Source organism: Molossus molossus, unplaced genomic scaffold, assembly GCF_014108415.1.
Source record: "Molossus molossus isolate mMolMol1 unplaced genomic scaffold, mMolMol1.p scaffold_m16_p_17, whole genome shotgun sequence".
NCBI classification, from domain to species: Eukaryota; Metazoa; Chordata; class Mammalia; order Chiroptera; family Molossidae; genus Molossus; species Molossus molossus.
The window spans coordinates 18,137,266-18,157,368 of NW_023425352.1; the positions used below are offsets into that span (position 1 = coordinate 18,137,266).

The 20,103-nt window shown below is 47.1% G+C and overlaps 1 protein-coding gene across 6 annotated transcripts in view; it reads left to right on the forward strand.

Moving 5' to 3' along the window:
• SORCS1 (sortilin related VPS10 domain containing receptor 1) overlaps positions 1 to 20,103 on the forward strand; it is a 474,859-nt gene that overhangs the window by 295,617 nt on the left and 159,139 nt on the right. For all 6 annotated transcript variants that reach the window (XM_036264900.1, XM_036264895.1, XM_036264899.1 and 3 more), the window contains exons 4-5: positions 5,925 to 6,083; positions 16,631 to 16,704. In XM_036264900.1, the coding sequence (XP_036120793.1) occupies positions 5,925 to 6,083; positions 16,631 to 16,704 (233 nt within the window). The remainder of the gene's footprint in view (positions 1 to 5,924; positions 6,084 to 16,630; positions 16,705 to 20,103) is intronic.

Genomic DNA, 20,103 nt, shown 5'->3' on the forward strand with positions numbered 1-20,103 from the left:
AAATATAAGTCTCTGGGCCCACATTAAAAAGTAGTTTTAAAAGTAAACTCACAGAATGAACTCTTTAGAATGCAATGCCAAGCTTTTCTAGCAATTTCATTGAATTAATGTGCAGATCACAGATAGATGGTCTATTGCCCAAACATTTTCTTGGTCTCTTAGTATCAAATGACCCTACTTTGTGTTAATGACCATGGGTGGTGCATTAAGTGAGCTTCACTGAGTTTGGGGAGTTGGAAGTAGCATTTAAGATGAGTGATTGTACACGGGGTCCATCTTTCTACAGATGTTTTCTATCAGTGTACACTTATTTGAACATTTTTCTATTTATTTGGTTTTTTCCCTTTTCCTCACTACTTTTTGTATTTCAGTGATTTTCTTTTCATGGATAATTCTGGAATCCGGTGTAACTCCCCTTAATACTGCCCTCCAATCACCAACAGATAAGCACGCGTTGCTCTCACCTTCAATTCACCTGGGAAGGATACATGCTAAGCTAACATTGGGAATAGGCAGCTCATCACCTGCAGTGGTCAGCAAATGACTCAATTGCTCTGATTACAGTTTGCTTAATTTATTTTTAATATTAAAGCCAGGAGTTTGCAAATAGCCCTTTATATTGTTTCTAGATAGAACTTTGTTTGGATAAAGTGGGTAGATAACCGGAGTGCCTAAGTCTTGCTATTGCAATTTTTCATTGCCATTGTCCTTATCGTTGTGAAAAGTACTTACTACACACCTGGGATATGGGCATTTGAATTTGAGTTAAGCCTTCAGCAAATCAAGAGAGCTATCCCAGTACATTGTCTCCTCTTGATTCCAGTCCACAGATGACAAGGAGTAGACAAATGAGAAAACAAAAACAAAAAATGAACAAAACATAAAATCAGTGTTCTTTGCTTTAGGACCGAAGAGATGGGGAGATAAAGTATATGCCTACAGGTAGTGGAGCTGCTCCTTATCCACTCCACCCCATCTAAACAGGTAAATGATGGAATTCCAAGAACAACACACCTAGGAAAAGAATCTGGAAAACTAAATAGTAGTGGCATTTCTGTAGGAAGACTGTCCCTAGCAGAAAACCTAGATAGCTCAGAGAGCTCCCAACCAACCTTTTGCAGAATTACATGTAACCATATGTTGAATCTGGGGCAAGTCAAAGACAGTGAAGATCCATTTCATTTTTGATGACACTAAGCTGTCAAAAGGACCAATACTAAATGAAGTGAGAAGTGACGTCTTTGAAATCTATAAATTGCATGTCATGTTCATTTGTCACCTCTAGGAAAAACAAATAAAGTTCTTCCTTCTCCCGAAGTGGATGATGAATGATCTCATAGAGTTGGGCGGCGGAGCCTGTGTTGCCGTCATTGACTTTCTATAGAAAACAGTTCATCTGCAGATGCGGTCAATGCGGCTTCTGCCCACCCTGCGGGGCATCCATAAACTGGCTCAAATCGCTCATGGGCCGATCTGAACAGAGAACAATTGCTTTCCTGTTAAGGACAGACTCTTCCCCTTGTTTCCACCCTCCTTGCCTCCAAGTAGAAGGGCAGGGGTTTATTTCAGAGGGACTCAGATCCCCAGGGTCACAGGGATGCAGAGGATTGGCCTATTCACTCATTCCCTTGTTCATTCAGTTACCAAGATGTATGGACCTCTACTGGATACCAAGCTCTATGCCAGGCAAATAACGACCCCTCTTTTTAGAGAGCTCACTTCAGGAATTGTGCAAAGTTTGGGTTCATGCCTCTAAAAAATCCCAAAATTCTCTCATTGAGATCATATTCCAGAATGCAGAGGATTAAACACAATAAAACACCATTTATTGAAAGTCACCTGAAGGGCTGAAGGAGTAGGCAGCCTGTGTGAGCCACTGGACATGTGTGAGGAGTGTAATCTACTAACTTCTGAGTGTTCACCAACCTGAAGTTGCCAATTGGCTATTTCCCAGTGGAATACCTTCCTGGGAAGATAGAACGCATCTATTTATAAATGACATCATTTGTGTCTGAAGGTTGGATCGCCTGTATCATTTACATGTTTTTTTTTTTCAAATAGGTTCAACATTTTTCTTTTTTTTTATCCTCTTCCGAGGACATTTTTCCATTTTTTGTACAGACAGAGTGGGAGGGAGAGAGAGGAAAAGAGAGAGAGGGAAACATCGATGTGAAAGGGACACATCGAGTGGTTGCCACCCGCACGACCAACCAGGGCCGGGGACAAACTGCAACCGCGGTACATCCCCTTAGCGGGAACCGAACCCGAGTCTCTCCGGACCGCAGGCCAACGCTCTAACCGCTGAGCCAAACTGGCCAGGGCTCAACATTTTTTATTTATAGCTTGCTTGAAGACTTGATTTACTTATTAACTTACTTAATTTTAGTAACCTACAAAATGACAGAACACACCTCAACCCACTTGAAATAAAAATCACGAAAAATTTTAATTTAAAGACTGAAATAATAAGATGTTACTTTTAGTTATCAGTAATTTATGAAATACTTTCTATGGTTCACGCGCCGCACCCCTTGCAACCTCATTATGTGGAAGGTTGTGATGAAGTGATGCCACGCAGTGATGTGTATGAATGAGTGTACATGCATCTGTGTGTTTTTCATTCCGTTGGACTTGAATATAGGCAATGATGTTCATTTAAAATCTTAAGTGAAAAAGAGCAGAATAAAAAAAAATCTATGATACAATGTATAGCTGTGGAAGAGTAGAAGGAAGCATAAACATCGCTTAACTTGCTGAAGGGACAGTGTCGCGAACAGTTTATTTTTCTTTGATTTTCAAGTTTCCTGGTGGTCTTACAGAATTTGTGCAATAAACAAAAATAGATCCCGATTGACCTGTTTGTTTCGAGCGGATCTGAGCAGAGGTTTGAGAGAAGAACCACTGGAAGGTTTGTGTAACACAACACACTTATAAATCTTACAGGGGGGATTTCCTAGCATCTTTCATCATTTCTAAACATCAAATTCCCAAATAGAGGGTTTCAGGGGAGGACTGTATAGGGAAGGTTAGACTTTATTCCACATATTTTTAGTACCCAGAAAAAATCTGCTACGGAATCCAGCAGTTTTTATTTATTCACTCTTTAGCCATCTGTTTGAAAAAGATTTGCATTATTCTGCCTCCACCCTCCCTTATTCAGTATTTCCTGGATGCAGAATTATCTTATACAATATACAGTCTCATGGCTTAGACCACAAACGGCTATCAGAAACATTTAAAATAAATGATAACTAAAAATCAGCTTGATTGGAGGATATTCTGTGGGCACGGTGTTTTTATTTTGCGAAGCGGTCTGCCAGGAGAAGCAGGTGGAGAGGGCTGTCCTCACGGGGAGAGAGGAAACTGTATTCCGGTAGCGGGAAACAGAATACCAGAGGGGGACTCACCTGGCCCAGGCAGTAGGTGCTCCGTAAAATCGAGCCTCTTCATATTATTATGGAAATTACTCTTGGCAGTGCTGCGGAAAGCTTGTTATATATTATTGTTAATTGTGGTTGGAGACACAAAGCAATATGATCATTTGACGACTTATTTGTTGTTTGAAAAACAACAGCTTTTATGTGCTAGGCAATAGGAAGTCACCTGGAAATATTCTTCCGAAGTTAGCAGCCATTGGAACATCCTTGTTTAAAGCACACAAGAGATTTTAATGAAGCCATGTGAGTTTGTACTTAGCAGATTTCCTGATGGCCCCATGCCAGGAGGGGGCCCCAGCAGCTTGGTGAGCCCCAGACAGGAAGACGATTACTTGGTCAGAATTTATGGTTGGACGGGGCTTCACCGGAACATGGATTGAGAGGCAATTAGTCTCCAACTTTGTGTGGGCTTTGCGTCCTGTCTGGAGTACAGCAGACTGCCACAGCATTGCAGTCCCTGCTCCCAGACCCTTTTCTCCTCTTCAGGAAGGGTGGTTGAGCCCTGGCCGGTGTGGCTCATTTGTCTGGGTGTCGTTGTGCATGAAAGGTTGCCGGGTAGATTCCTGGCAGGGCACATGCCCAGGTTCCAGGCTGGACCCCTGACAGGGTGCGTGCAGGAGGCAGCTAATGGATGTTTTGCTCTTACATCTCTCTCTCTCTCTCTCTCTCTGAAAATCAATTTAAAAAAATCTTTTTAAAAGGGGAGTGGGGGGAGGTCGAAAGAACAGCAAGGAACCTTCAAGTCGCCCGAAGGACGTAAAGACCATTCAGGCCGAGTGTATCTGTCCTCGTGACGTTGCAGTGACAGGGGACCGCTTTTGAAGATGCACTAACCGTCCGAGGTTTGAGCCTCCCAATGCTGCTGAAATCCCCGTGTGTGCCCGGCGCTCTCTCTACCTTCTATGTGTGGCTCTGTTTCATTTTTCCTTTCTCTCCTGCTCTTCTTCGCCTAGAACTGCTGCCTCCTTGGCTGGTAGTCTTTAAAAACCGCAGGCTGCAGTGATCTCTCTTCATACAGCCTCACATTAAGCACATCGTTCATGCTCCTCCGAACGAAACTCAGAGAGTGTCAATTAAGACGTTGACGGGGAGGAAGTCGGCAGGTAGCATTAGGGCCACCTGTCTGGAGGCATTAGGTGTGTACTTTGACTGAGGGGAAGGAGCCCCGCAGAGTCAGGAACGAGGTACTTTATCACATATTCCTAGAGGCACAAAATGAGGGAATGAAAATCAGTGTTCAGGGCAGCTTCTCCATCGTGTTCCTACTGTGGGTTGTTCATTACTGCTCCGACCAGGATGAACCGTCCCGGAGAGTCAAAGCGTCGGTCGTGCCTGTCGTCCTGTGGACAGCCCAGGGAGGACCGGGAGGAGGCCAGCTCCGCCCTGTGTGGAAGGTCCATTCCTGTGTGCTCACACTGTCCTGGGCACCCTTCTAGGGCCTCGTGACTGCTCTGAAAGCCCTTTTCATTCATTCATTGGTTTGACAAATATTTACTGAGTACGTATATAATACATTCTGGGTCTCACTCTAGCTACTGGGAATATACCTGGGGGGACAAACAGAGAGAAAGAGCAACTATTCCTTTTCTCATAGAGTTGATGGTCTAGTAGAGGGTATGTAGACAGTAAACTAAATAAATAAGTAAATCACAGAATAGGTTAGAAGGGGATACATTGGCCTTTGTACAATTCTCAGAGAAGGCTTCAGAAAGCCCAGCCTTGGACACACACTCAGATGATCAGGCTAAAGGGCAGGTGATGTGGGATATGTTGACAGGAAGAGGAGGGCTGTGTAGGTGAGGAAATCCAGTGAACGTGGTTTGGCCGGTGTGGCTCAGCGGTTGAGAGTCGACCCATGCACCAAGAGGTCGCCAGTTCGATTCCTGGTCAGGGCACATGCCCAGGTTGTGCGCCAAATCCCCGGTAGGAGGCATGCAGGAGGCGGCCAATCAGTGTTCTTTCTCATCGATGTTTCTATCTCTCTCTCCCTCTCACTTCCTCTCTCTCTAAAAACCAATAAAGGGAAAAAAAGTTTTGTAAATCCAGTGAGCACTGTCCTCTCTCCATTCCCTCACCTTTCCCACGACAGACTGAGTCTTGCTGTTTAATTCCCCGAAGTGAAGTGAACCAGGCACAGCAGGAAGGAGGACTGGGGTTAGGGGAACAGTAGGAAATATTTTAGATTAAGGAAGTAACACTGGGGGAAAAGAACAACCCGGAGCCCCATCGAAGCGGAGAAATGCAGTCTCCTGTTTCCTCTCCCGGCCTCCCAGCTTGGCGTGGCTCCCGAGAGAACGTCTTTGAGTGGCAGGGGGTCAAGGCCGGGGAACAGCCCTGGCAGAGGCCAGGTCTGCTGCTTGGCCTGGTCTTCCTCGCCTGCTCCTCTTCCTCCCTTGTCAAAGATCTTAGCTCATTCATTGTTCAGTGGTTGGAAACTGGAAATATAACGTCCTGTTGTTATCTTTCCCCAACAATTCTCTGCTGCAGATTATGTTGCTCACGGATCCGGAGATCGAGAGCAGTTTACTGATCAGCTCAGATGAAGGAGCGACCTACCAGAAGTACCGGCTGAACTTCTACATCCAGAGCCTGCTTTTCCACCCCAAGCAGGAGGACTGGATCCTGGCATACAGCCAAGACCAAAAGGTGGGCCCGAGGACCTCGTTTGAGACAGTGGTCACGTTCTCCAGGGAGAAGCCCGCTAGGCAGTCATCTCTACGTTTCTTCTCCACGAGCACGTTGTTCTGTGCAGTGGCCGGGGGGGTGACCGGTGGCAGGAGTGTCTCGGGTCGTGGCCTGAGCTTGTGCACATCTAACCCAGCACCCAGGGAAAGCTAGACACGGAGGAACTCACTGCAGAGGGGCCGTTTCTAACGTAGATGTTTCAGGCTGCAGGAGCCCCTGACCCCCGTGGAACTCGACAGTGTTTTGTGTATGTGGGGAGGTGATCATTTTCCTAGATATAAAACCAGGATAGCTATTGTAAGACTCTTAAAAGGAAGGATGATCCCCCAAGGCCAAGAACATTAAGAATTTCCTAAAATGGTAATGAAGTACACAGATAGCATTCCTCAGAACCACGTTGTCTCGGGACTTTTCTACTCTGCTGCTCGGATTGAAGGGGAGTTCCACTTTTTAGAGAAAGCCTTGCATGGGGTTTTGCTGCTCAGAGTCTCTACCTGTGTGTGTATGTGTGTGATATATGTGTTTATATGTTATGGGTTACACATTATAAAATACAGGATATACTCTCTGCTACAGATACACTACGAAATACATGTAGCCGCTGCTTTTAAAGACCTTACCTTCCCAGGCGGACTATAAGGCTACCAACAGAAAATACAATTAAATTAAAATTAAAATGAACAGAATATACATAGGCAAGTGTGAGAGGGACTCTAGCCACAGAAGCCCAAAGGGAAATACTGGGATGCTGTTTGTGACACGCACAGTTCAGAAAGTCATTCTTAGAATTCCCCTCAGAGGGCTCACGTGTCAGAAGTCACACGTATTTGGAGGCGTGTGGGCTGACCTGAATGAGGGGGAGATTGCAGGGTCTTAGTTAGAGATGGTGGAGATTGGGGGGTTTCTTCCTGAAGGTCCCTACTGATCTGCGCATTTTATAGGAAGCAAATTGAAAGTCTTGGGACTGGAGTTGTATTCATGCTGCCCTTACTGCCAAATAAAATGCACATTAAGTCTAAAAATAGAAAAGATTTACAATTAGTATTTTTTTCCTCCTGAGCAGCCGGGCTACCCTGTCAGCAGAATGCACAGTTTCGTTCCTGGAGCCGAGCCCCCGTGCCTCTGGTCCAGGATCGGGCGCTGCCACAGGCCAGGCGGAGGAGCTCAGGACGCCGGACATTAGCCATTTAACCTGCTGGGCTATTGTATCTTATTTGACAGTTGGTTAATTTTCCACGTGATGCTCGAGGCACAGCGAAGGCCAGATTTGCCTGGCGACGTGAACTCTATGCGTCTTTGCAGTTGGGCTCAGAAGATGCCCAGGATGTAACCCTTTTGGTCCCAGCACGCTCCCAAGACCCCTGCGGCAGAGTGGGTAGCCCCGGAAGAGGCAGGACGTCCGGGCTGGGCCCAGCTCAGCCACATACAGTGAGCAGTGTTTAGTGTTGGCTTCCTTTGCTGTAACATGTGTTCATGCAGATCATTATAATAGCAGGTGCACTTCCAAAAAGATCGATAAAAACACAAATATTAGACTCCACGTGCATTTCCAGTGCTTTGCATGCTGTAGTGTTGGTATCATATCCCCATAGCAGGGCCATTCAGTCCATCTGGGGAGAGCAGATGCAATACCCACAAGTCCCCCAAGAGTCTAGGAGAGGCCACAACACCAGTGCCCTCCTTCACATTCAGTAGATGCCCAATCTAGATAGCTGAATTGATTACATGAAATGGGCAGCCCAGAGTTCAGGAGATGATCTTATGAAATGATTTCACTTGGACCTTAATGAGTATGTCGTATTTCTTTTGGGGGGACACACAGTTACACAAGAGGGATGTCACAAACCATAATACAAAGTTAGACGAACCGTGATTGGGAATTCGACTCTGGCTGAAACCAGAATTTGGCAATCCTAATTATATACTTCTGGAACAGAATCTTGATTATCGTGGACTGTTTTTGACTGTTAGGTTGCTAGGCAAAATCATTTTTGTGTTTCTAATTTGGCACCTTTTGAAAATGTTGGCCAGTGGAATGATGTGTCCAGAGCTATAGATTACAAAAGTTAACCTGCTGGAAATGTAATGATGAAATGTGGTGTAGTATAATGTCAAAAGCAAGAAGACCCGTTAGGGTGACATCACAGCCATCCTGGACTGAACCAAAAAGTATCTTTTGTGGCCACACACCAAATGAACTCTATCATTTAGGAGCTGGAAGAAGCCTTAACCGTTGTCTTTGCTCTGTAGAGTTCATGAGTGTCCCCAAAGAGAAAACCCACGCACTGGCGTCACGTGGTAAAGGTCAGTGAATGAATAAAGCCGTACCCAGAATGGTAGGCTTCTCCTTCTTGAGGGTGCTGTCTTGAGATTAGCAGTTGGGCAGATTTCTGCTCACCCCTCTGTTTCTCCAGAGAGAATGAAGGAGAAATCATGCTGGAAGGAAAAGTGTTGGTACGAGGAGGGGCTGGGGAAGAACTCGACATCACAGGGCTGGAATCACAGAGAGGCGCGGGCGGCGGCCTCCCCGTGAGCCATTAGCTAATGGGGTTGTCTGGGAATCAAGTTCAGAGTCTCTGTGGCCACTCAGGTGGGTCAGTGATATGGAAATAATAGCTGGCAATTACCCATGAATCATGGAGCTTTTAGCACTAATGAGATGCAGCTATGGGCACCAAGGAGGGCCCCGTGCTGCTGTTGGCAGACCGATGACTGTGTTTGCCCCGGAAGAGGAACGTTTATTCACTCAGGTAAGTATTGCTCATCAGTTTTTCTGTGACGGCTGCTCTCGCTGTTGCTGCTGCTGCTGCTGCAGAACCCCCAGCTCTGAGCTCAGCCTCGGTGCTGGTTGGCGCTGCTGGCGAACAGAATTTTCAGGCCCCACGTACCTTAGAAGGTACTGCGTGTGGGTGGCAGCTCCTTCAGAACTCACCCGTGCGCAAAATCCCCCTCTCCTTTTGCCTTGTGTTCACTCCCTGGTGTCTTTGCAGGCAGATCCTCTCGCTCTTGAATACATACCACCTTCGTTCCCTGCCACTGGCTTGCTTTCCCGAGGACAGGGTCTGCGTCCCTGGCTTGTGGGATGGAGCCCATGTGGGCTGTGCGGTTCTGTTCCAATTGCCTTTCATCGTGAGTGCCCGCACCCCGCTGGGGGCTTTGCGATGGGAGCATCGTAAGACACTCAAAGAGTTTTGTTGAGTGGATTGTCCTTTCTGGTCCAAGATCTGGTTTTGCTGGCTATCAGTTCCATAGCAAGCCAGGCTTTTATTGTTTTCTTTGTTTTTTTTAAAGCTTTCACCAGGGAGAACTGTGAATGGCCAAATGCCGTCAGAACCCAAGCAGTCAGGATGTTTTGATGTCGTAGGCTTTTGTCTTTGAGAGAGAAATCTCTCCCTGGTAGTCAGTGTCTAGGAGGTTGCCAACAGGTGAACGTGTCCTTGCATCGGCATGTGGATCCCCTGGAATGGCTGGAGGGAACGGCTGGAGAACTTTCCCTCTGAAGTTCTCAAGGAAGTGGCCTGGGCGCTGACCGGGTTGCTCTGTTGGTTAGAGCATGTCCCCATATGCCAAGATTGCAGGTTCGATTCCCGATCCGGGCAAGTACAAGAATCAACCAATGAATACATAAATAAGTGGAACAACTAATTAATCTCTCTCTCTCTCTGTCTCTCTCCCTCTCTCCCGCCATCTTGCTCTCTCTTCCCTTCTCTCTCTAAAATCAATCAATAAAAAAGTAAATAAATAAAATAAAAGCAGTAGCCTGACTGGTTAGCAAGCACCTTCGGGAACTTAGCATAGAAATAGGAGTTAGAGTTAGGCCTCTGAAACCCTGGCATCTCCAGAAAAAGAAACATTACAGACATGGAAAGTTTGTATCAAACGCAAAGAGGAGTAATGGTCACACCATGTCACTCCCCTTATGCTTCTTCCAAATAAACAGTAAGTCACTGTGGACCCTGTGAAAAATTCCGTGGCATTCATTATAGGAGCACCGGAACCTTGCTTTCCTTTCTGCATTGCTGTGCCTATTTCTGAGCGGGAGCAGTACACAGGCCAAACACTCTGCTGGTTCCTTGGTGTCTTTGCGTCAGGAAACCAAGCAGGTAGGAGGACAGAGGGAGAGACAGCCCTTCGCCTCGCTGCTAGACGCCCTCACTCTCGCCCCAATACAGAAAACACCCAAGGCAGGCTTAGCAGCAGGCTGAATCTGCCAGATTACATCTTTATTTTAATTTAGCAATAAAGTAGTGTACAAACCATGCTACGAAACACTGCCTCCAATGGCCTCTCTCAGTCTGTCTTAAACACCTCACTAAACATGATGTGTTGGGAAACATTCAAAATGAGAGAAAACGAAACTGTAAGAAGTGGGAGGCAAGTCCAAGAATAGACAGAGACTTTAGCTTTGCTGGCCATCCTGGGGCACTGGGCTCCTGCCGCTCTGTGGGGGGCTGGTTGCCCTGATGGGGTGATCGGTAAAGGAAAGGGAGGGGTCTGCAGTGTTGTGAAACCTACGTGGACACTCCTGAGACTCAGGCTAGTGAGGAGCTTGGGAGGAGACGCCCCACGAGCTGCTGATCTAGGACAGCAGTTCCTCTTTGGGTGGCTCTGCAGAACGGCCTGTGCCCCTGACCAGACGCACGAAGGACCACTTTTCTCTGGTCCCATGGGGTGTGCTTCTCCCCAAGATCATGGATGCAGAGGCGCATCTAGCATGACCTCAGTTCCTACACACAAGCAAGAAACCCAGCTGAGCTCTGGGCTGGGACAGAGCGATGGGGAACTGGAGAGCAGGTGTTCATTTGGAAGAGGTGTTGCGGGACTCCGGACTGCTGTTCTTGTCCCAAGGATGGCTTTTCCAGGGCCATCGGTCCTTTCGTTTTTTTTTGAGAAAAGTGTTCCCGCTTTGTTTGAAACGTGACCATCTCTCATTGTTCATTGTTCACAAAATGTGAAACAGAAATGTTGCAGGACAAGGAAGGTGCTTTGTGTCAGTCCCCAAATCACTTTCTTCTTTTCCTTCTGCCCCTCCCATCGACTTCATTTTTCTCCTGTTTATGGGTCTCTCTGTCTCCTTTATTTCAGGAGATGTTACTTTTTTTTTTTTTGTGATTTAAAAAGTACATCCAAATGAATGATCGATCCTGGGGAGGGAGTACAAGACTTCCCAGACCGTTTGGTGGGCCTCCCTTCTCTCCGGCAGTTCTGGAATATTCGCAAGGTTATCCTCCCGGTGACCTTGGAGCTCCTGGGGGAGCAGCGGGACCACGGCACCTGCCTGCACGGGTCCTGCTCTCCTCTGTACTCCAAAAGAACCAGTTTATGGAAGAAATACCTCCAAAGCATGCTTGTTGGCCTCACCTTCCACAGTTTGAAATATATGCCTAAGGGGCGTGCAGAACTAGAACGTGGTTAGAAAGGGGGGAAACTTGCTTTGATAAGGAGACTCTTTGCACACAGTTCAAACCCCAAATGCTAACAGTCAGCATTCTCTGTACAGACGAAGGCTGACTTTGAATTTAAATCATATATTGCTAGAAGAGGACAATTATACTGCCCATCTTTTGATAGCATATCACAGAATAGCATCGAGTTTTAGTAACTGGCGTAAAAGTACATTTAAATAAAAAAACTACTCTTGGTTCTCTCCTCTCTACCAGTGCCAAATTTTATTTACACAGTTTTATATCCATTCTTTAAAATATATTAATATATTTCTTTCCCCTCTCTCTGTCTCTTTCCTTTTTAATCCCTTTTTTCCTGCCTGGACCCTAAGAGAGGGATATAGCTTCTCATGCCTGTTTGGAACGCCAGCATGTCCTGGGAAATAATGACTACTTGATAAGGGAGTAAATGTCAGTATTGTCCAAAATTCAGTCGTACTGGTTTCTCGCCACTGAGGGACGATACAGCAAACTGGGTAAGAGTATCAGCTCTCGGCTCTGTTGGGCCCTGTTCATGGCTGTGTGACCCTCAGCAGGTCACTTAACTGTATACTTTCTCCATCTGCACAGTGGAAGAGATAATAACAGTACCTGCCTCCCAGGGCTGTCGGAGGATGCTGAGATCACATCCGCCAACACTGAGCACCGCGTCTGGCACGCAGCAAGCGCGGGTGCTACCCAGGGTACTAGTCACAGATCCGAGACCAGCCGGCCCGGTGTGGCATCGCTGGGTTTAGACACTGGTCTGCCTTTGTAGTCGCTCAGTGTCTTCTCTGTACCTAAAAGTACAGGCACTTTAGTTGGCGTGGAACGCCTTCTTAATCAATCACTAAGAGGTACCATGGAACCAGAATGAATGCAGCAGGGAAGATGTGCTGTGCTCAGAAAATATTATTGATTATAATAACAGCAAACCATTAAATATTAAAGTATTTGTCTTTTGCAGTAACTCCGTTTGCTTTTGAATAGACCTAGCAGCCCCTTAATGTCAAAGGGCTAATTGAAATAAAAGATAAATGGATCCTTGAAATGCAAACCCCCTGGGGATATTCAAATGAGTTCTTTGCAAGCACAAACACTCAGGAGACTGATACCTGCCTAATGCATCTCGCTTCCCCAAGGGCTTGCATTAAATAAAAAGGCACTCAGTTATTTATAAGGAACGTGTTGAGCATTATATACCATGCTGGTTTGGCAGGATTTCCATGTGCTTGAAATTTCCCAGTGTCAGGGCTGATTTCCAATCTCATGAATATATACATAATTTAAGTATCCAAGTACAAAACTGGCAATTAGAGTGGAAATCGGGGAGCTTGCTAAATGTCAACCCCAGTGCTTGTTGATAAAACACCTTTTCAAGCTGAAATTCCATCCCCGGCAAACACGGGAGGCCGGCGTTCACCTGAGACACCTTGCTTACCCGGTGTGCGTCACTGCTTTTCAACGGCCGCCTTGAACAGTTTGATGGACCTGGTCCTAATGATCTGCGTGAAAGGGCAGCAAAAACGAGGACAAGTGGAGTTTTGGAAAGGAGGGATTGGGGTTGGGGTTTGGACAGGCACGACTGTGCTATTTGGTAGCTTTTGAAGCTTTGAAGTAGAGTTCCACCCTTCCTGTGCAACGTTGGAGCCAGCTCGTTTGAGCCAGTCTGTCCACCGACATTTGTCTGGATGGATTGAGATGCCTCCTCAATCCGGGTACTAGTGGGGACGTCTGAAGGACATTTGACCTCATGAGAGAGCACAGATCTCTTTCTTAACTGAGTTTGGGGACACCCAGAAAAAGGCCTGTCTCTAAGACTGAGCCTTTAGAAATCTAGCAAAGCTCAGGATTTCTTGCCAAGAGTGGTCACAGCCAAAGGTGTTGCCAAGGAGGGAAGTGGTTTGGGGAGAGGGAAGAATAGACACATTTTATGAATTTATGGCTCTATTGTTTTCACCCATTTGAAAAAAAAAACCTTAAAATGTTGTCTTGCCAACCTCCGACTCCGTTGTAATAGGATACTGTCAGTGCAGTTCATGCCCCGGCAGTGTTCTGAGAGATCAGAGCCCCAGCCAGGTTCTCTTCGCTGCCGGAGGAAGAGAAACCCATCAGTCCCTCCTCACACTGCCAGTTCCCATAACCGAGCCACAGATTAACACACAATGTCACCCAGTGAAAAGGCGCCCACGCAGATCCACCAGGCTCTGTTGCACGCGCGGACCTCCAGTGCCTCTGCAGGCGTGACGAGGAGGTGTCCCAGCGCAGGGAGAGTGGTGGGGCAGGGCTGGCTGCTCCTGGAAAGGGAGGTGTCCCAGTGCAGGAAGAGTGTGGCGGGGCAGGGCTGGCTGCTCCTGGAAAGGGAGGTGCAGGGAGAGTGTGGCGGGGCAGAAGGAGAATAAAACACACATGGGTGCTGGCACCCAACAGTTCCTCGCCGAGATGGGTTCAGGGGGAGCGGGGATGCCCATCACTTGGGGCGGCCGTCTGAGCACTCAGAGTTTCTGCATGATTTTCAGCGTATATGTGAATCCGCCTTCACACAGAAGTACGTCGCAAACTGCCCTGGTGCTGTGACATGGGCATACGCCTTTGTATGTAAATATAGATATTTATATACATCTTTATATGCACAGAGGCACACACAGTGGTGTGCACTTGTGCAAAGCAGCGTGGCTGTGGATTTTTAAAACAAAGGCCGAGTCAGGGGAGCGGGAGAAGCAGACAGTCCCAGATCCGGTGCTGGCTGTTGATGTTCCGCCTGCACGTTAAAACACGAGGTGTTCGGGACATGCTGGGGATTAAGACGCAGCACACGGGCAGTCTGGCTGCTTGGGTTTGAATTAAGAGGGAGTTGCCCCCTCCTCTGTTATCTTTACGCGGGGAGCTGTGTCGGCTTCCCTCCTTGGCACTGTTAAAATGAATCAAGCATGAAATGTGCCCAGGAAAACTTTCTTCCCCAGACATAATGGGGCAGGAAAGAATAATAAGCCTTGAGAGAAAAAAGCCACAGATTCTCCTTGGCTGGATGCCCGAATACTGTGTGGTTGGAGCCGATCGAACTGCTTACTTTAGTAGCCGGATAGCTCAGCTTTCTCGGGCTGGAGGATGTGTTTTGAGCCAGTGGACACAATGGTGGAGGGAGGTTTTTCAGGGGTCAGTGCTTCCCCACTTGAGCTGCCTTGTTCCCGGGTCATGCCTGGTGCGTCTGCAGCCCTGGCCTGTCACTTGGTGAGTTATTGAACTCTTCCCTGAGGGCTGGGCTGGGGAGAGAGGACGAGGCTGGCAGACAAGGCGATGGTACCCCGTGACTCGCCATTCATTCGCTCTGGCATTTAGCAAATGCAGTGGTGGAAGTTTGGGGTTTGTGAGTGGATTACAGGCCAGCACATAGCAGAAAGCAGATGTGTCAAATGAGATACGCATTGTTTTTGTTAATCCTCACCTGCGGATATTTTTTTTCCAGTGATTGTTTTAGAGAGAGTGGAAGGGAGGAAAGTAGGGGGAGCGAGAGAAACATCGAGATGAGAGACACTGATCGGTTGCCTCCCGCACATGCCCCAGTGGGGACTAGGGATTGAACCTGCAACCCAAGCGTGTGCCCTTGACCTGGAATCAAACCCACGACCCTGCAGTGCATAGGCTGACGTGTTATCCACTCAGCCACACTGTCCAGGGCCCCCGTGATATTTTTCAAGACAATAGTCAGGGGGCCAATGGAAACCAGAATGCTACAGCAGCAGGACTCTCGGGGCTACCGTCAGGGGTCATTTCTGGAAGCACTGGAGGGTTCCACAGTGCAGTACGGTATTGGAGAGGTGCAGGGGTTTCGAGGGAGCAGGGAAGAACAGGATGTCGGAGAAGAAAGACATTCCGGGAGATGGAGTAGTGGAGGGTTAGACCCTGTCTCCTGAGCTGGGTTCCTGCGCAGTCGCCCTTGGAGAGTACTGACATTGTGTAGCGGCTGGACTCGGACTGTTACCAGCTGTTTGCCCTCTGTAAAGTATTCATAATACCTATATACCCCAGGGATGGTCAATGAAATAGCAGGCGAGAAGCACTTGGGTGACTTAAGTAAGAACTTAGTCAATGTGGGCTGCTATTGTAGTCGCGAGTTCCTCTTCCTCTGGTCATTGTTCACAAGACTAACTTTGGCTCCTCTTGCCTGAGGGATGTAGTACAGTCTCCCTAACTTGCCATTCAAAGCCTTTTCCAAGTTGCCCTCAACATTTTCATCCAAACTTACTTAGATAAGCAGGCTTATTCATATCCTGTGCCTCCATCTCTCACCTCTGGGATCTGCCTGTTCCCGCAGTGAGTTATGCTTGTCCCAGCTTTGTCGGGTCTCAGCTGAATCTGCCCAGCGTCTGTGGAGCACCCCGATTGACGGCTGAGACCCCTTCCTCTGCATCCCTTTAGCACTGGCTGCCTCTTGCATTTCTCACTAGTTTAGGCAGATCCCAGCTGTATCCTCTGCTCTTTGAGAACCGGGTTTATAACTTGCACTTCTGTGTATTCCACACAAGGGTCTGCACATCCCCGGTGAAGAGGTTCAGCGGACTTGGTCACCAGGTAGAGTGGGTGTGAATCCTAGCCCGTTCTACTATTTAGAGAGCATGTGATTGCCAACAAGTCACTTCATCTTGCCCCGCCGGTGTGGCTCAGTGGTTGAGCGTCGACCCATGCACCAAGAGGTCGCTGGTTCAATTCCCAGTCAGGGCACATGCCCAGGTTGTGGGCCTGATCTCCAGTGGGGGGCATGCAGGAGGCAGCCAATCAATGTTCTCTCTCATCCATGTTTTTGTCTGTCTCTCCCTAACCCTAACCCTAACCCTTCCTCTCTCTCTAAAATCAATAAAGGGGGGGAAAGCACTTCATGTTCCTGAGCCTCAGTTTCCTCACCTATAAAATGGGGGTGTTCATGTCTGCCTGCAGAATGTATGTGAGGAGTAGAGATGATACGTGGAGTGTTCACCAGGCATGTGTCAGGTGCTCAGTAAACAGGAGGTACTATTACTACTATCGCTGATCTGATGAACTGATGTTATGTATTCAGTGATGCTAAGGAATTTCTTTTCTCTGCAGTTATACAGCTCAGCTGAATTTGGGAGAAGGTGGCAGCTGATCCAGGAAGGGGTTGTCCCAAACAGGTTCTACTGGTAAGTCTCACCTTATTTTGTAGCGTATTGAGACATCACCTAGTTATAAGCACTGGATTCTTTTTCTCACCCAGATCTCACATGTGGTCTTTCCGATTGGGATGTGCCCATATCCTCCTGGTGCAGGACGTGGTGTTGGAGCAGACAACATTTTGAGGGAATAGTAAAGTTGTGTCACAAATTTCTTAATAAACCCAAAATCGATGATTGAGATTAGTGAACAACAGGGGCTTTGTAACTGTTGTTTTGTTCTATTTTGATGAGACTTGCAAGACAGACACTTAAAATTTTAATAGTGAGATTTATTATTAAAAGCATGATGCAGCCCGGCCAGTGTGGCTCAGTGGTTGAGCTTCAGTCCATGCACCAAGAGGTCGCTGGTTCGATTCCTGGTCAGGGCACATGCCCAGGTTGTGGGCCTGATCCCCAGTGGGGGGCATGCAGGAGGCCCCAGTCGATGTTCTCTCTCACCGATGTTTCTATCTGTCTCTCCCTCTGCCTTCGTCTCTCTCTAAAATCAAAAACAAATAAAAATGTAAAAAGCATAATGCAAACCATGGACATAGACAACAATGCTGGGGATGGGGGGGGTCAAGCGGAGGGTGTCGATGGGGTGAAAAGGAGAAACATCTGTAACAAAAATAAATTAATTGAAAAAGGGAAAAAAATAAAAGCATGGTGTACGCATTTATTACATGTTCAAAGAAAGGTTTTTGTTGTAAATAAGTAGATCTTACTTAGTTTAAAATTAGATCATCTTCCCATTCCTGATTTCAAGTTTCCTAGACCTTCTCCTTATCATAAGGGATGTAACCAATATTCTTAATTATGTACTTACCATTCCAGAAGTGTTCTGTGAATACATTCTTAGTCGGCTTAAGCTGCTCTAACAAAAAGAGCTCGGCTGGGTAGCCGAGACAGCACATTGGTTTCTCCCGGTTCTAGAGGCTGGGAAGTTCAAGATCAAAGGCTGGCATGTTTCCATCCTGGGGAAGGCTGGGGGATTCCAGAGAATACTGCAAGATACTGCTTCTGTGTCCTCACGTGGTGGAAAGAGGAAGCCCTGGGCTCTCTTCCTCTTTCATAAGGGCACTCATCCCATCAAGGGACTTCACACCATGACCTCAGCCAAGACTATTACCCCCAAAGGCCCCCCTCTAAATACCCACACACTAGGGATTGGGCTTCAGCATATGAGGTGGGGGCCATACAGCAGTCCATAACCTTCCCAGCCCTGGCTCCCCCAAAGTTCTTATCTTTACATATGGAAAATGTATCCCTAGAGCCCCATCCCTTAACCTGTTCCAGTGTCAGCTCTAAAGGCTAAAGTCCAGTGTCTCATCGAAGTATAGTTAAAATCAGATATGGATGAGACTCAAGGTATGATTCATACCGAGGCAAAATGTCTGTCATCTGTGAACTTGGGAAAGCAGATAAATCATGAGCATCCAAAACACAGTAGTGGGCCAGGCACAAGGTGGACACGCCCATGACAAGCGGGAGAAGGAAGCAAGCAATTATTGAGCACCTGCCATGTGGTAGACCTTTGGTCTGTTTCTCTTCTCAAACAGACCCTGATCCCATCCTGGGAGTGCACCTCATGATCTCATCTAACCCTCATTACCCCCCAAAGACCCCATCTCCAGGTACTATCACTTTGGGGGTGAGAATTTCAATGTATGAATTTGAGGGGGGCAAAACAGCCCGGAGATTCGCATTGGCATTAATGTTAGCATAGCTCCCTGTTCTGCGCCTTGTTTGTTTGAGGGGATGCAGTTCACAGTCACGCCGTCATTTTCTTTAATGGCTAAGTATTATTTTACTCGAGGATATAGATTGGAGGTCAATACTAGGCGTATTTAATGTGCAAAATAAACTGTGGATGATTGTGGGGTGTGTGAGGGGAAAGAACTGTGGGGGCAGGAGAGAGAGAAGAAAAGAGAAGGAGACGGGAGGAGAGGGCCTGGAAGGAACAACAGAAGAAGCAGAGAAACTAACGTATGTATAAACCACCTGAGCCCATCCTCCCGCTTAGACTAGAGGTGGCCTCCGTCCCTGGGAATGGGTGGCCACCCATGAAAAGAAGGGAAATTGAACAAGTTCCTTTGGCTTTTGTGTTTGCCTAGATCCTGGCAAGGTAAGAACAAAGTATGGAATATTCTAGTGTGATTTTTGACATCACATGACAATCCTGTTGAATTTACATCCCAAACTCTGCCAAAAAATGGGACTCCTCACCCTAATGTATCTAATCTGCCCATGGAAAAGCCACTTTGGTTGTTTCCAGACTTTTGCTAGTATAAACAGTGCTAGAAGGAGCTAGCTCAGGCAGGAGTGGGAATATACCTTGCTCACATCATTCATCATCCCTGGGGTGATGACCTTTTCAGAGCCATGAAGCGTCCGGCAATGGGACAGTAAGAGGTGTCTCCCCTTTACCACTCCTGAAGTCACACCACCTCTCAAGGACTTGCATGTTCTTCTAAGAAAAATGCATTTTCATATTTCTCATTTTCAAACACCGCCCTGCAACCCCCGTGGGAGCTGGAAGCCAAAGACATACATTAGAGAAATGTTGTTTTTTTTTTTCCTGGTTGCATATCTTTTATTGATAGAGAAATCTCTTAAAATGCAAGTGAAACAGCCTGAAAAAGTGAAAGACAAACCATTTGCAAACACACTGGGCCAAGATAACATGGACTTCCATATGGAATATCTTTTCTCCCCCATCATAAAGTGACATTGATAACTCAGGGGGTGTTTGTCCAAAGACGCTGCTCACCTCTTTCCCACGGCTGCTCTTGCCATCCGCCTTGGAATTCACCTCTAGCTGTCCCGAGTATCCCTTCCCTGATCAGAATTTCCTCTTTCTCTTTGGGTCCCCTATTCCTGAGACACCCTGCACCTCTCTGAGTTTTGCCTAGAAATTATGAAGTCACTTTGGGAGCTAGGGTCTGTGTGTTTTTTTTTTTTTTTTTAGTCTCTCTCTCGGTGTTATACATACACAGAGTGGCCTCGGAAAATAAACAAGTAAAGAACTAAATAAACGTGGTCCTCCTAATTTACTCAGGAAATGGAGCTGATGCTCTGCCAATGAGAACGAGTGAGGGAAAAACCTTCCCTCGAGTCCTGCTCCCAGGGGACTGAAAATACCTCCACGTGAACCCAGCACTAGAAGGCAGAGCGTTACAGTTCCCTGGGGACTGGATGGAAGTTCATCAGTCCCCACAGGAACGAAGAAAACCGTTGACCAAAAAGATGGACAAGGGGAAAGAACAGAGATGAGACTATTTCCCACAGAAGTGGCGCCTGGTACGCAATATTTCGTGGTTGACCGAAGGTCTTGTTCACACACAGCATCATGAGGTGATCGGACCCCACCCCTGCTTAGGCGGGTGC